Source organism: Neolamprologus multifasciatus, chromosome 2 (genome assembly GCF_963576455.1).
Source record: "Neolamprologus multifasciatus chromosome 2, fNeoMul1.2, whole genome shotgun sequence".
NCBI lineage: Eukaryota > Metazoa > Chordata > Actinopteri > Cichliformes > Cichlidae > Neolamprologus > Neolamprologus multifasciatus.
In genome coordinates, this window is record NC_140440.1 from 3,365,178 (window position 1) to 3,380,928 (window position 15,751).

Below are 15,751 nucleotides of genomic sequence, written 5' to 3' on the forward strand. Positions count from 1 at the left end.
TCCCTCTTTACCTGGTCTTATGTTTATTTTTAAAGGAATAATGTAATATGAGGCAAAGCACTGGGCACCTTCAAATTACACCTACAGGAGCCCCTCAGCCACGAAGTTCCTGACGCACATTTTCTGTGCTGATGTTAATGCCAGAGGAGCTCTGCAGCGTCTTTGCACTACAAGCCTCAGCTGCGAGCCCGCTCTGAGCTGCTGTGGTTACTAAATGCTTCCACATACAGCTGATTGTGGAATATCTAACAGGACACACATTTCTTGTTTTGTCTTGTGCTCAGTGAACTCCTCTCACTGTGTCACAGATGTTGGTAGAGGCAGACTGCATGGCCAGGCACTTGATTTGAATTCACAGATGAAGTGGTGTAGCCCAGTACTTTTGTCCATATGGTGTATGCTCATTGGTAACGATCCGTGTGTGGCTTTGTGAGAACCACTCTGCACACTCTGGTGTGGTTTGCTGTGAAGTAGCAACCGCAAGAGCAGACCTGAGGCCTCCAAATCTGAGATCAAGGAAAATCCTGGGTTACTTCCTGTAGTTTGGGAGTGAGGTGATGTCATGAATGGTCAACGGATGCATCTCACTGGGATTCCTTGATGCTGTCTCTTTGAGTTTTGCTGACACTGCGGCCTCACTTTGGATTAAAGCTAAACGCCAGAAACAATACAGTTTTTGTCTTTCACAACTTTCTGGACTCTCTCTATTACCCGAGCTCTTTCACTCGGATGAGATAAATGTCATATATTTTTTCAAAATGGGCTACGCAATTTCCCCTAGCAGCAGGACACTGTGTTTCTGTTTGGAACAGTAGTCAAAGAGTGGGAAACGGCACGCTGTTGAACACTACTGTCAGTATTTCCTGCAGCAGCAGGAACGTGTACAGCGTGTCAGACTGAGTCAACTTAATGGGCTCGCTGGCACACAGGTAAACTGAAAGACTTTAGATCTGACTCGCAGGAAAAATGCACTTTTGTTTTGGTGTTTTTACAATGTTTTCTTTGCTAACAGGATGGCAGAACATAAAACCTTCCTTTGACCTTCAACTTTTAGGGCCTTGAAAACCAGTTTTTCAAACAGTACTACCTGCCAGAGACAGGGAGCTGTGGGCTGTTTCACAGGAGTGTTTGTGTGTTTGTTAAATTCTAAAGCTGCTAGGGCAAAAGCAAACAGGGAGGAAAATAAGGACTTTTCTGGGGTGCTTGGTCACGCTGATCAAAACAGCCTTTTACTACTAGATGCAAAATTCCTCAAAGTAAAAAAACACAACACCACATTACACGTGTGCACGCTGAACGATGTTTAATCTGCGAATGTGCCCGAGGCCCTGCAGAAGGTTCACACAGCTGACAAGTTCAGAGCTCTCATTGGATGAAGAAGTGATTCATGTATGTTTTGAAGGTTAGCGGCACGAGCGTGCCTCGTTTTTACAAACACTTACAGAGGCAGCGGATGCTGAAATAGCCTCTGTTGTCACACACATGCGAAGACACACAAAGGTTGGTTGGTGTCATATCGGCTCTGAGCCTTGTTGCTCTGTGAAGGTTGCTGGTTCAGTTATATTAGCACTAATGGGTTTTCTGTGTAATGATTGAGCGTAAATTTCCACTCCACTGCGTACAAACAGGCACGGAGCTGCTACGTTGTTATGCAAATGGTCGCGGCAGTGATGCGCTCTAACAAATGAAGTGTAGCAAATGGGAGACGGGGTCAATGAGGCAGAGAAATTTCGAAACGCTCACAGGGCAGAACGCTTTTAATTTTTAAAGGGAAATAAAAGTGAAACTTTTGGATGTGCTGAATATCGGTGAAGCTTTCGTTTAAATTAATTGAATTTTTCAGGGCGGAGTTACCCGAGCTGAAACACAGCCGCGACGAGACGTGACAGTTTCTATTAGTTGCCCGACCGTCCGAATCCACTCAGACAAAAGTGACAAATAAATGATGTGAAAGTCTTTACACCAAGGTGTGATATGGAGAATAAATCAGCTCACCATTGTTGTTTCGGCGATGGACCCGAAGCTGTTGATGAAAATGTTGCAGGTTACGTTGACAGGCGGACCTGGAGAGAGGGAGCAGAGAGACACGAGAAGTTAGAGTTCAGAATATTTATGCAGACAGAAGACGTGGAGACGTGTTCGTCATCACAGAACGTGGAAACCTGCTCGTGAGAGCTGACTGCAGAGCTCAACACTGCATCAACACTGCAAGCAGCTTGAATTTGAGTCGGTATAGAAGCTGTAAAGAGTGAATGTGTGCATTGTGGGTAATAATTTCTGATGAGCCTTTAGATGTTGTTCCACTTCTAAAAGAGCTTTCATTGATTTGACTACTTTCACTGAGGACATGTTGAATTTCTGAGGAAATTAATTAAACTTAGGCATGAAAACATGATAAAAACCGAGCGAGGCTGACAGTGATCACTGACTTTTTTTATGGGGTTTGTTGAAATTAAACAGCACAAGATACAAATCATTAAAACATGTTAAAAACACAACAACCTTAAAAACACAGAGTAGTTTGGACCCAGAAGCAGTGTTCATATGTCATCACTTAATAACCGGATTGCTAGCAGAGTCAGCGGTCAGCATGGACACTCTGACTGATCTGCAGCTTCATGCACAACAAACTGTGACGCTCTGTGTATCCTGACTCCTTTCTATCAGAACCAGCATGAACATTACCTGCAGAGTGAACTACAGCAACCACTCTGTTGGATCGGACCACACGGACCAGCCTTCGTTTCCCACGTGCATCATCAGTGAGCCCTGAGCCAAATACTCACGCTCACACATATTTCCAGCTTCCAACATCGACTCTGATGACCACCTGATATCTCCTGCCCACTAACAGGTGCCATGATGGACAGGTAATCAGTGTTACTCAGAATGCTGGGCCTGGTCGGTGTCTGCAGCCTCCTGCTTTACATTCTCCTCGCTGCTGATAATTGCTGCACTTTGTCGGGGTTGGTTTACAGTGTAAGATTTTTCTTGTCTTCTGAATCGATGTAAGCTGAGTGGATGTGTTTGCGTGTATCAGTCTGCGTGTTGCCGGATATTAAAGCAGCAGAGAAGATTAAAGCTGAAGCGAGTTGATGGCAGACTGCAGGAAGTAAACAAACTGAAAGAAACCTTCTGCTGCGGGAAAGTTGGCTTCAAACACTGGCTGAATAAACAACTCGCTTTTCCAGACTTAAACGTTCTGACGGCGTCCTACTGCCTGACAACAGCAGGAAGTTTGTCCCAGAGCCGCTGAGACGAGGAAATGCGCAAACCTCTCATTACAACTCGAGAAAACTACAAACGAGAAAACCAATTACACATCCCCCCGAGCCTTGAAAAGCCCTTTGGTCAAACTCGAGTGGTGTCAATAAACCCACAGTGTCTTTCAAAGGGAATCATAACAACCAAGACAGTCTGCCCTCTCTCCTCTCAGAGACGAGACGCCGCGTCCAAGGTTGATGAGTTAGTTGAGGTGAGAGTCAGCAGCCTCGTGCACGGCTCCACGATTCTTTGTCTCACTGGATTCTACAAACACAAATGCAGTAAGATGCACGGACACCGACCCAGCAGTTCAGCTCTCCTCTGTTCCAATCACACTGAACCAACCCCAGCTTCCTCTAAAGCACAGGTGTCGAACTTCAGGCCCCGAGGGCAGGTTTCCTGCAGGTTTCAGATGTGTCCTTGGTCCAACACAGCTGATTTAAATGGCTAAATGGCTTCAGAGTTCCTGTTTTTTCTCTTTTCTCTTTCCTTTCACTCATTATAATCTGTCTGAACTCTGAAAACCAAGTCAAGCTGCATCAATGAATGTAGAATAAAAAGTCAGTTTTCAAATATGAAACTAACGTTTAATATGCTAAAGGTTGACACTATAATAAATCCTTGTAGCCTCAGTCAGTCAGTCAGATTATTGCATGAGCGATGAAAGAGCAGGTGGCGTGATAATGGCTGGTGCAAGGAATAAAACTAAATACTGAAACACAGATTCAACAAAACACCACTGAAATGACTAAATAAGACATTTATTAAAAACATTAGATGTGAGGATTAATAAGACGAAAGGTTTTGTGTCTAGTTTCAGCTTGAACCTGCAGGTCTGTGATTCTTCAGGCCGCCTCTAATAATTTGGCCTCATTGAAACAGTTTTGGGGAACCTTCTCTGTTAAACGGCTGATTGAACTCAAGTCTTCACATACACATCTCCACTGCAGACACCTGGTTTCAAAAAAATCACTCCTTTGAGCGTTCTCCCCTCTGACCTTCCTTATAAACATTTTTTAGCACATCACGCTCGCTGGTGTACTACACCAATAAAAATCCTCCCAGTAGAACCAATCACAGAGGCCTCGTCAGCTCTGATATCATGCTTTATCACAGTATCATCTCAGTCTGCATGTTTCCATTCATCAGGCTCAAAGAACTTCACAGCTCCAGTAGGAGCAGGATGATCCTCAAATGAAGCATTTTCCTTGTATTGGATTTAAGTCTGCAGACACAGTATGATCAGTTCTTTGTCTGTGAGATAATTACACTAATAACTGCCTACATATTTCAAATACATTTTTGTAAACAGATTACTGTAATCCGATTATTTTTAATCCATTTCCCATTAGAGATCTTAGAAAAAAATGTATTTGATTTTTAATGAGTCAAATGGCTGAATCACACATGTTGATGTAAGTTAAGGTCTCTCTCACACACACACAGTCTGCCTTTAATGTCCCTGGTTAAACTCGATGTCTAATTCTAACTGCTGGCGGCTAGCTGGAAATGAAGGAAGGGGTCTGGATTATTTTGAAGGCCAATTACGCTCTCTGTCACAGTGTGAGGAGTGCCGGAGGCATACACACAGACAGCTGCGGTTAAGTCACCAGATTGACGACGTATGGTTAAAAGGTAAAAGATCATCAGAGCCTGGCACAGGCGATGGATGGTCATGTGACATGTACAGCATCATATTTATGCAAATGACAGATTAGTGACGCGGCCGTGTGAGGAAACGAAGGCGAAGCAGAAAGAGCGACTGAGAAACGGAGATATTAAATGAACCTAGTTGGTTTCCACTGTGGCAAAAGAAAGTGGCTGCACGCGAAATGAGTTTGTTCCACTGTAGCAAAGAGAAATCACCGCATTCTGCAGGTGGAGGAGGAGAGGAAGACATTTAACCTGCCAGCATTTGGGGTTCATTTACTTCAGATGTGATAGATAAGGGATGCTCGAAGTAGACCCGTGGGAACTGTGGAAGATTAATGCTGGTTACAGTCACGTCTAACACTCACCGACTCTGCTGTGTTTCTGTTTGTTCTGCATCTGTCATCTGTCTTCTGCACGGTACCCAGAGCTCTCCAACCATGTAAATATACAGCTTATGTGTTTGGTATGCTTCAGATTTACACCCTTGATGTTAAATGCAAACTTTAAAATGCGAGAAGAAGAAGATCAGAGCCGTCGGCTTTCAGGCTTCTCTCATTTCCACAAGTTTAAAATATTGTTTTACTGCAGTCTGTCTTATGAAAGGGAGCGTTTCTATTTTTCTAATGTTAATAGTTTCATGGTTTACTTCATCAAACCAAAGATACATTAACGTGCCTGAATGATCGAAATATGTTTTCCAGCCTGTATCTGTGTAGAGCAGAGGATTTTGGAGGAATATATGATGAAATATCACACACACACATATGATTCAGAGAAAGCTACTGGGTAATAGTTTATGTAATGTGTGTACACTTTAATATAAAGCCTACTGAGTCTGTAATTAAATACACTGAATGAAAATGTCTGTAACAATGTCTGTGCATTTTGTCACGTGTAAGATTAATTCAAGCACTGATATAAATTATGCAGCGCGTTCATTTTTTCTGTATCCATATTTTAATATTGTGCATTTTGTTAAAATCTGCATATTTTAGTGTAGCAAAACTTGTTTGTAAGACAAGTGGGCTCCTGGTAAACTATCATCCCTGCCCGACTGCACCCACGTAATACGAGGTGAGCGCAGGCTCTGAGTGCATCACAGGGTTTATCCATAAAGCGGCTGGAATTACATTATCACCGTGATTTCTCTCAGAATGGCTTTTCAGGCCTAACTCGAGTCCTCTGACACGTTTCCTCAGCATCCCAGCTTTGTTCACAATCCCTCCTTCAAAGTCCTCTCGCTCTGTGGTGGGAGGGTGGTGAGGGGAGGATATCGCAATTTGTCTTTTCTTCTTGACGTCCCTCAGAGCACGTGACGCAAAAATCTGAGGAGGAGAAGGAGAAGCTAATACCCACTGAAAACCTCCTCCTTCTCCTTCTTTTCCACCACAGCGGTTCATTTAATAACCATGCAGTGAAAGAGAGAGAGACAGTTTTCCATTATTGCTTCCCACTGAAGACAGAGACGAGAGGAAGAAGCAGCAGCTCGTTAAGTGTCACAGAGGACGGGTTGGCACCGAGTCACAGGATCCTGTAGCTTATATCGGCCTCAGCGTGCGAGCCAAGCGCTGAGAGCAGACGTGAGTGCGCTTCTACAGGCACGAGAACGGTTACGTAACGCGCTCTCTGCATCGTGAATGAAAGGGAGATTTCTCAATTAAACCGTCTGCTTTCAGCTGCAGACAGAATCAGTTTCAGAATCTCATCACGTGCTGGCATATTTCTGAGTGCAGACTCTTTTAATTAGTGCTCGTTAAAATGCATGTGAACAATTTCAATTAACGGAACTACCTGTTCTTATGCAGATTTTATGTAAACACTGTTCAGAAACCTAAACCTGAACGACCTTTTTTAACTTTGGTTATACAGGATGTTAAAAAATTCGTCGTGGATGTTTCTAAGCGGTGTCGGCGGTGGTGTAAGGCTTCCATCCTCACACACATGCTGATGTTGATGGTCATGCTGGTGTTAATGATCTGTCCAGCTGTGGCTGAAATACCGTCAAAGGGGAATATTAATGTTGAAAACAATGTGAGTCTCAGCTCTTTGGACGTCTGTGTTCAGTTGCGTAAAGACAGCACCACACACATGTTTTTATTCGTTTTAAATTACTTTTTTTTTAGTTTCACACAATTGTTTCAGTTAGTTTGAAGTCGAATTTTTATTTTAGGTCATTAAAATGTTTTTCACATCTCGTTTTAGTTTTTACTACAATAACCTCGAATACCAGAATACACAAACGTCACTTATCAAGCACAAAACACACAATTACACATATGCTAAAATAAACACAACCACACTTAGCATATGCTACAGTGCACAGACATGAAGGTGCACTGAGGCATGCATGAACACACAAACACACAACAACCATTAATATAGATTTAGCAGCACCTACACACACGACTGTTGCAGCTGATAAAGTTTGATCACATCTTCATCCCTGCTGGCTACAGAACATCACACAAAGCTCAGTGAAATGGAAGCAAATTTGAAATGTCAGATTAATGCAAGGAGATGTGGAACTTTTCTTTTAAACTAATAAAACTCTCTTAATAATGAATGTGTAAGTAATTAGGCTACATTTCGTAAAAGTGCCTGAAGTTTGAACAAAATTTGAATTTTTTTTATTTCTGTGAATGCTTTTACAATTATTCATGTCCACTGGCCCTCAGTAAAGTTAACACACACACACACACACACACACACACAAACAGGCTAATCGAGGCTAGCGACTATGCTAGTCTGCTGAGGTGGAGCGGCTCGAATAATCCCGCTCTCTTTCAGGTGAACTCCATGTCCATGAAAAACAAGTGACAGCATTAATAAAGCAGGACGAAACAACCGGCCCAGCTCGGCCTCTCAGCACTTCTACTAACTGCAGCTGCCGCAGCCATTTCCTGCAGAGATGCTGTAAACACAGCTCTCTCTGTGTGTGTGTGTGTGTGTGTGTGTGTGATTCCCCATCATGCCACACACACAAGCTTAAAGAGGACTCGTTAGGATTTTCCTGTCGTTTTCATAGGTTTTTGAAAATGACCGCGGGTTTTAAATCAAATTGTTAAAACAGTTTGATAAAACACAGTCATTGTTTTATCAGATGCTCAAAAATGATTGGACAAATTTAATGTTTTAATAAATTCATCCAGTTATTTTATTTTTAAAAATAATTTAAATATGAGGATTATAATTGCTGTGCTTCCTTGATTGAGACGCTCTGCTGATCTGAGCCAAGTTATGGTAAACAGGCTGGTACTCATACAGTACTTTCTACTATAAGTCTCATTCATCCTCTATATCAAAGTACTTTTATGTGCATATTTATCTAAGGAATGATTCGGGAGAAATCAGAGTTGAGTATCTTACCCAATGGTGCTTCAACACATGGACTGAAGGGGGCGGGGACTGCTCCACCAAGCTTTTGATCGGTAGATGACCTGCTCACCAACCCGAGCACCAGCTGCCCCGGTCATGGTCAGATTTGGTTACGCGCGGTGTATGGGTCAGTGACTTCAGGGAAGCTGATGTAAACTTGCTTCAGTGGTTTGGCTGATTATTGATGTTTATTGGGGTGTTTAAGAGGAATAAAGTTATCTGTAGTCAGTAAGGTAGAAAAAAAACTCCTGTGGCACACCAGCATATTCCATACCAACAAAATACGTTAAATACAAATGATAAACACTGATAATCTCAGAATACCTCAGTCTGCAACAACCACAACATGCTTCAGAGGTCACCATGAATTCTTGCAGAAAAATGAATGAATGAACACGTGTACCTACATTTAAAAAAGTCAGTTTCCTCATTCAACAGATGAGAAATACTCCACTTAGCTTGGTGCCAGATGTGAACCGTATTGGTTCTTTCAAGCATCTTTCATTTGTGTTGTACTTGCCGGTCATCATCGTCTGCTCATTTTTCACTGTGAATCAGAACTGACAGGGGAAGAAGAGCTTGGTGGTGATCCAGGAAGTAGATGGGTCTAAATAGAGATAACATGAAGATGGCAGCCTGATAAACCTGCCGGGGAAGCGCATGTAATTGCTTTTTTAATGATTAATAGTTCAGCACCATTCCCTCGGCAGACTGGAGCCAACTTAACATTTCACCCTCACTGTGATTTTTAAACTGATGCTAGAAACAAACACTTTGCTGCCAACTGACGCTAGGAGCTGTGGATAGTAGAATGAGCCCGTGGGAGCATTTCTGCGTCAGCATGTCTTGAGGGGAAGTTTAAAGATGGCCGAAAACACGACCGCTTGGCCTGATTTTTCTCATCGCAACCCCAAGACAAGGCTTCCCACTTCCATCGTGGCAAAGCATCCGCTGCACAGCATGGTATGTCACGTCCTCCATGTGCCATATGTGAAAGACTACAGGACACAAGCAGTGAAGCTCCAGTCCAGTAACACACAGCCCAGCTCTGTTTACACATTACACATTCAAAGAATTATCGCCTTTGCTGATTTTCCATCTATTTCAAAAACTAAGAAGTAGAAATCCAAATCAGGTGTCATTCTTCCACTGAAGTTCTGTCCTCTGTTGCTGTTCACAGACGAAGAAAACCAGTTTATTCAGACATTAAGGAACTGGATTTGGCATCATTGAACTCTCCATCACAGCCTTCTGTCAGCCTCATTCTGCGGTTCTTCTGCCAAATCGTTTTTTATGTAGCTGAATGTACAGCAACAAAAAAGATGCATATTTCATACGTGGTTATCAAGTGAATCCAAGCAGCTTGGCGCAGGCTTCAGAGATGATGTTGGCCGACAAACATGACATCCCTGCCCTCTTAATCAACCTCCAGTGACACTCTGAGGTCTTGCATCAGTCCTCGCAGTGTAGTCAAGCCTCTCGAGGGGTCTCGAGGGGTCTCAATCCCCATCTGCTGACAATGACTGCGATGACGACAGCCAGTCCTCCACCTTGTTCAAAAGACGGTGGTGCCGTAAAGCAGGCACGGCTCAGTCTCAGGAGCAGATTTACGCTTTGATTTGAAGTGGAAGAGTGGAGGTTAAATCCAGTGATCCCTACTGTGGATTCATTCGCAAAGAGTGATGTGGAGCTAAATGCAAATCATACATTATCTATCAGGTTAACGCTGCATGGTAATCTCCTGGGAGGGGATCAGTTTAGTCACAGTGTAGCTAAACCCTACTAGCAAACATCGCATTGATGTTTTTTTGTTGATTGACTGTAACTAGTTGCAGTGACCACTTTCAATCACAAAGAAATTTTTATAGGTAGGAGGCAACCTCCAAACAACTGCAGTGCGACTGTTGCAACTCATCTCTTTGCAGTAGACGGGTTGACTCAGCTGGTTACATTTTGGTTGTTTTCTTTTATAAACGCAAGCTTGCTCAGCACCTGTGCCATTTTGCTGTTGAGCTGCGGGCGTGCATGGTCACTCTCTGTGGAGGATTTCTGTTTCAGATCTATGAGCTTCTGGCAGGAATGAGTGTAGGTAGCAAACTCGTGCATTTCTGTGAATATAGACAGCAACAGATTTGAAGTTGCTTTGAAAACAGGGACCGATTGCATCTGCGACGCAACCGTTTCAGAGGCAGCAAGATCTCTCCTGCTCGTAGTAATGGCAACACGTTAACAGTTGCAACAACCAAACAGCAGTGCACATTTTCCGCTGTCATTTTTTTATCATCTGTACTCTACCCACAGTCCTCCGTCACGGAAAAAAAGACATCCCGGAGTGTTTCAGGAGAAGCTGTCACAGCCATGAAGCTGTCACAGTCTTAATGACGGGTTCCTCAGCAGCTGACAGCTGTAATATGAGCTTCAGCTACAGCCTGTGTTTCTTTTCCAGTGCTGAAAATCACTGACACTCACTGTGCAATCACAGCCTGTATGAAGTCACGAGTCCTATTCAATTATTCACCCAGCTCCAACAACACACCACCGTTCTCCACCTCCTGTGCCTTCGTAACACCCTCACTTCAGTTACCATCGTCACAACTATCATGCAATCAAAAGTAAATGATCACTATGGAAAACTGGGATGAAGGACGACACCGAGGAAGAAGCCGAGCTCTCTGCAGACACATCTTCCAGAGCTTTCTCTCTGCTGCACTTCTTTCCTCGTTTCATACTGCCGTCGTGCTCTCCAGCGACACGCCGCCCGTCCTGTTCTTGCCTCGTCCGAGAGACAAAATTCTCTTTCCACTGCAGCATCCTTTATTTTCAACGTATTTATCGAGCCACCGGTGCTGACAGATCGGTCTCTGGGGACTCATCCTAACCCTTGTCCTCCGAACCTCTAATCATCAGTGTGGTGTTTACAGGGACCAATTAACCAGTCAATCTATCAGCTTTCCTCGCTGACATCTTCATTTTACAGCACCTCCCTACTGCGGCATACCTGGACCGCCAAGTGGAACTAATGAAGCGGCATAAATCAAGCACATGCCGTGCTTTTACAAGAGGGAAGAGTATAGGTGGTATAGTGGGCTACGCTCCATTATCAGGCCTTCGGAGAGTTGTAAAACACAGGTATCTGGAGGATTGCCTTGGCCCTGCTCTCCTGTGCTTTATTTAACTCTCTCTTCTCCTGATGCCCAATTTGCAGTCCTCTAAGTGACACCTCAACACCCCAGCGGTCTGCCTGAATTTATTTCCAGCAACAAATGGCATCGAGCTAAACAAAGCAAAGGCGGCGGGGGGAGAAGAAAAGTCACAGGCTACAAATTAAATGAATAATACTCTGAATTACACAGTATCGCCTCTTTTGCAATTGAGCTGCCTTCAGCAAAAAAAATCCCACAATGGCTGCGAGACGTTAAATATTTATAAGGCGTCGTCTCGAGGCTATATGGTCCGGGGAAAGCAGTTTCACTCTTTTATTGAACTAATATATATTCCCTACACATGCCCGTGCAAGCTGAAGAGCAGGACTGAGGGAAAAGTGAGAAAACGGAGAGAGCCAGAAGGTTGTTTTTCTTTTCCGATCGCTGATTTTCTTCCATTACGTCCGAACGCAACAGCTGAGGAAGTGATCATCTCGTTCTCATCCACCGTGCATAAACATCAGAGCCGAAATGCCAGCTAGAGGGAAAAAAAGAGTTTCCCCGGGAACTTGAAAGCATCATAAATCCCCTGACTCGATAGTGAAACAGAGAAATAATGAACATTTTATCAAACCCCGAGAGCTTTATATTCCTGAAAGTTGCTCAGCACAACTTCGAAGAAAGTTCGCTAAAAGTCACGAAAAGATTTTGCACTTCTGAAAAAACGATCTTCAAACATGGTGTCGGTGCTGCGGCGGGACCGACGTATCTGCACAACTTCAACAGCCGCGCTGTCCCTCCGACCATGTTTCGCCTTTGTTGTTTACAACAAAGTCACCATGTTCCCTGACCAGAACTCAGGAATGATTATCAGAAATAACTCATGTCATGCAACGATGACGTTTTAAATCCAAACAAAGGTCAGAAATACATCCGTTGAACCTTGACTGGCTGCCAGAGGAATCCAACGAGGAGGAGGAAACTCCAGGGTGAATAATGTGAACATTAAAGGCTCAGTTCCCATTTTCCTCTGGGAGTCTTTTTTCTCTTTTTATTCATTTATTTATGAAAAACAAATACAAAATATATAGAGATATATATAAAATATATTTTTCACTGCTGTTCCAAACCTTTTAGGTGGATCTTTTCCTCCACTTTTATAGTTTCAGATTTTCCACAAGATTTGGGGAGAAAGCTGTCGCTCCCTTTCAGCAACCAGACCATTAGAGAGGTCTGACTCTAATGTTAAGAACCAGTTAGGAGTCCTAAAATACTCGAGGACCCTGGTAAGTCAGTATCTGCTGATCAAATCATCCTGATTTGACAGTATTGGGAAGGTTACTTTTAAAATGTATTCCACTACAGATTACAGAATACATGCCCCAAAATGTATTTTGTAACACATTTCGTTACGTTACTCAATGAGAGTAACGTATTCTGAATACTTTGGATTACCTAATATATTATCGTGCTTTTTACAACTACATAAATGTACTATTGTTATGTGAATTATTACTATTACTGAAGGTTACTCGCCATACCAATACCGACTAGATTTTTAAATCTTAATATAAAATGAGTAACAGTAGGGTGGACATTAGTAAGGCTGCACTGCAGCGATCTCATATAGAAAACTATTCCGCGTGTATATAAAACAGGTCCGCGGCTCCGAACCGTAGTAAAGGGACCTCTGGCTAATACGTCGGGTTCCGTGTCGGGCTCGTAGCCGAAAACTTTGTTGTCTGGGTCAACTTTGCTAGTGAGAGACAGAGAGAGGCGTTGAAAGGCTGCTCCAACAAAACTTATTGTTTCGAAGAAAAACACAAAAAAAGTGTAGAGCCGAGTCTTAATAGCTTACTTACAACTGGGCTCGTCAGGCACTCTTCTTGGCTGCATGGTTATTATTATATTTACATGCTTCCAGCTCCGTTTCTGCTCAGTGACAGCTCGTACTTTTCCACTCTCCTTTTTCTCCCTCCTCGCGCTTACAGACACATAACGAGTATGGCAGTCCATTCTCTCTGCAGCACGGACTACACTGCCCATGAAGCTACATTCTTCAGGGCTATGCCTGTAGCATTCTGCCTGTTGCCTTCATATTAAATCATTTTTGTGAATAATTTTTAAAAATATTTCTTCACGCCATTATGCAAGTAGAGGTGACATGGGCCGCGAGATTGAGACACAGGCATTAGAGCCTTTTAATGCATGTTTTGTTTGGGGCGTGGAAACCAAAATTAGAGGCGTAACCGAACATATGAAACAGGAAAATATATTAGGGGTGCAACGATACTCGTATCGATATTGAACCGTTCGATACAGTCCTTTCGGTTCGGTACACATATGTATCGAACAATACAAAATTTTTAATTTATTTTATCAACTTTCCTTCTGACGGTGCTGTCTGTGTTGAGCGCTCAGTGGATCTGTGCTCGACAGTGCAGCCTAGGCGGAGTAGTCGAACGCAGATTCACTGAGCGCAGGGCAAGCTAGCGAGACAGAAGTTAAGCTCTCCTTGCAACATGGCAAATTGAACCTCCCCCACCCTCATTCAGATGTGGCGTTTGGAACTATTTTGGTTTTCATGTGACGTATGACCCTGAAGGTAAGCGCGTCATGGACAAAAGTAAAACAGTATGTTGGATGTGCCAGCAATGCTCAATTACATTGGTGGGAACTAGTGTGTTAGCGCAGTTAGCTCATTAACATGTGCGATCCGCGGTAGCTCGTTAACGGAGATTTGCCGTGTTGTGGCGTTAACGTCATTTCAACGAGATTTTCGCTGACAGCACTAGTGGGAACACAACGAATATGACTGCACATTTACTCCGACATCATCCTAGTGCAAAGACAAGTGGAAGCAGACAAAAACAACAAGCACGCATGCTACAAACTTTACCCGAGTCATTTATACAGCCGTTAGCACATGATTCTCCTTATGGGGACCTGATATGTTTAATATGCTGCTAAGAATATAGCCCAGAAGAAGCGTATAGTATAGCTTTTATTTTGGAAAGAGACATTTCTCTGTAATAAACTCTCTTTTCCAAAGATGAGTGATTCCTCAATCAGATACAGGGCTCGCAAAATCGCTAGCCCGACGTCCCGGGACTAGCGATTTTTCCAGTCGGGCTACCAAAATCTATCTCTGCCCTGCCCGTCAGCCTATCGTAGGAAGGAAAAATATATGTCAATGCTTTTGCATTCTTTCGGAAATGTAGCTGGGTAATTATGTCATTGGCATCGGTGAGCCATGTCAATATGTGACATATTGAAATCGCGTTTGAATTTGCGCTTGTTTTTTGCTGTCACTTTGCAATCGCGTGAACTGTGTATAGAGAGCGACAGCACTGATTGGTGAGTGATAATAATTTGCGCACCAATTCCTCTGACATCGTCTTATCAATCGTTAGCTTACTATGCAAACATGACAAGTGAAATCTCCCGCAGCTTAAACATGTGAGAGGTTGATCGCGCAGAGAATCGCTGAGCGTTATGTGAGTGCGTGTAAAAGCAGCAGGATATATATTTTAGTTCTGCTGAGCCAAATAAGACAGGTCAGGGTGAAGAAGTGACAGCCAAAGAAAAGCTTACCACAAAACGGAAAAGTTATGACAAATCAGACTATAAGGCAAAAAGAAAGTGCAGCTTTATGGTTTCATGGACAAAAGAATTTCTGTGGCTGCAATATGACGAGATAAATAACCAGGGCTACACATAAGTGGTCCGCAGGTCCGCATTCGCTGTCAAAATAAAAAACGTGCACAAGATAAGAAGTTGCAACGCGTGTTTGCGTACATAAGATTTTCAGGAGGAGGACAGACATTTGTTTAGAACTCTTAAAGATGTCAAAGAAGCTCCTTTAAGCAATTACTTTGGTGTTCCTCCACCTCCAAAGAAATGTCAGAAGGAGTCTGAACCACAAAAGAAGCGCGTATTCTCAGAAAAGTGGTTGCAGGAGGTGAGCTGGCTTCAAACAAATGATGAACACACAGAGATGTGGTGCAGAATGTGCCGTGAAAATTTAATAAATGACAAATTAAAAAGGCATGAACATTTTTTTTTTGTATCGAAAAAATATTGAACCGTGACACCAAAGTATCGAACCAAACCGAACCGTGAATTTTGTGTATCGTTGCACCCCTAATATATATGTATCCAGGCAGTATTTTCCCTCAAATCAGCAGACTTTGGAGGGTTATCCCGACTTTTTGTAAGTAAAATAGGTAACTTTCAGCTCCCTGCTGCTACTTCTTTAACCATTTTTCCCTCCATTACATCCAGACATGACAATGAGGAGGAGACAAACATCAAGG

General features: G+C 43.1%; 1 protein-coding gene across 4 annotated transcripts in view; it reads right to left on the reverse strand.

Moving 5' to 3' along the window:
• The window catches only part of glra1 (glycine receptor, alpha 1), a 135,159-nt gene that overhangs the window by 69,341 nt on the left and 50,067 nt on the right, over positions 1 to 15,751 (reverse strand). For all 4 annotated transcript variants that reach the window (XM_085182943.1, XM_085182955.1, XM_085182964.1 and 1 more), the window contains one exon: positions 1,996 to 2,063. In XM_085182943.1, coding sequence (XP_085039069.1) covers positions 1,996 to 2,063 — 68 coding nt within the window. The remainder of the gene's footprint in view (positions 1 to 1,995; positions 2,064 to 15,751) is intronic.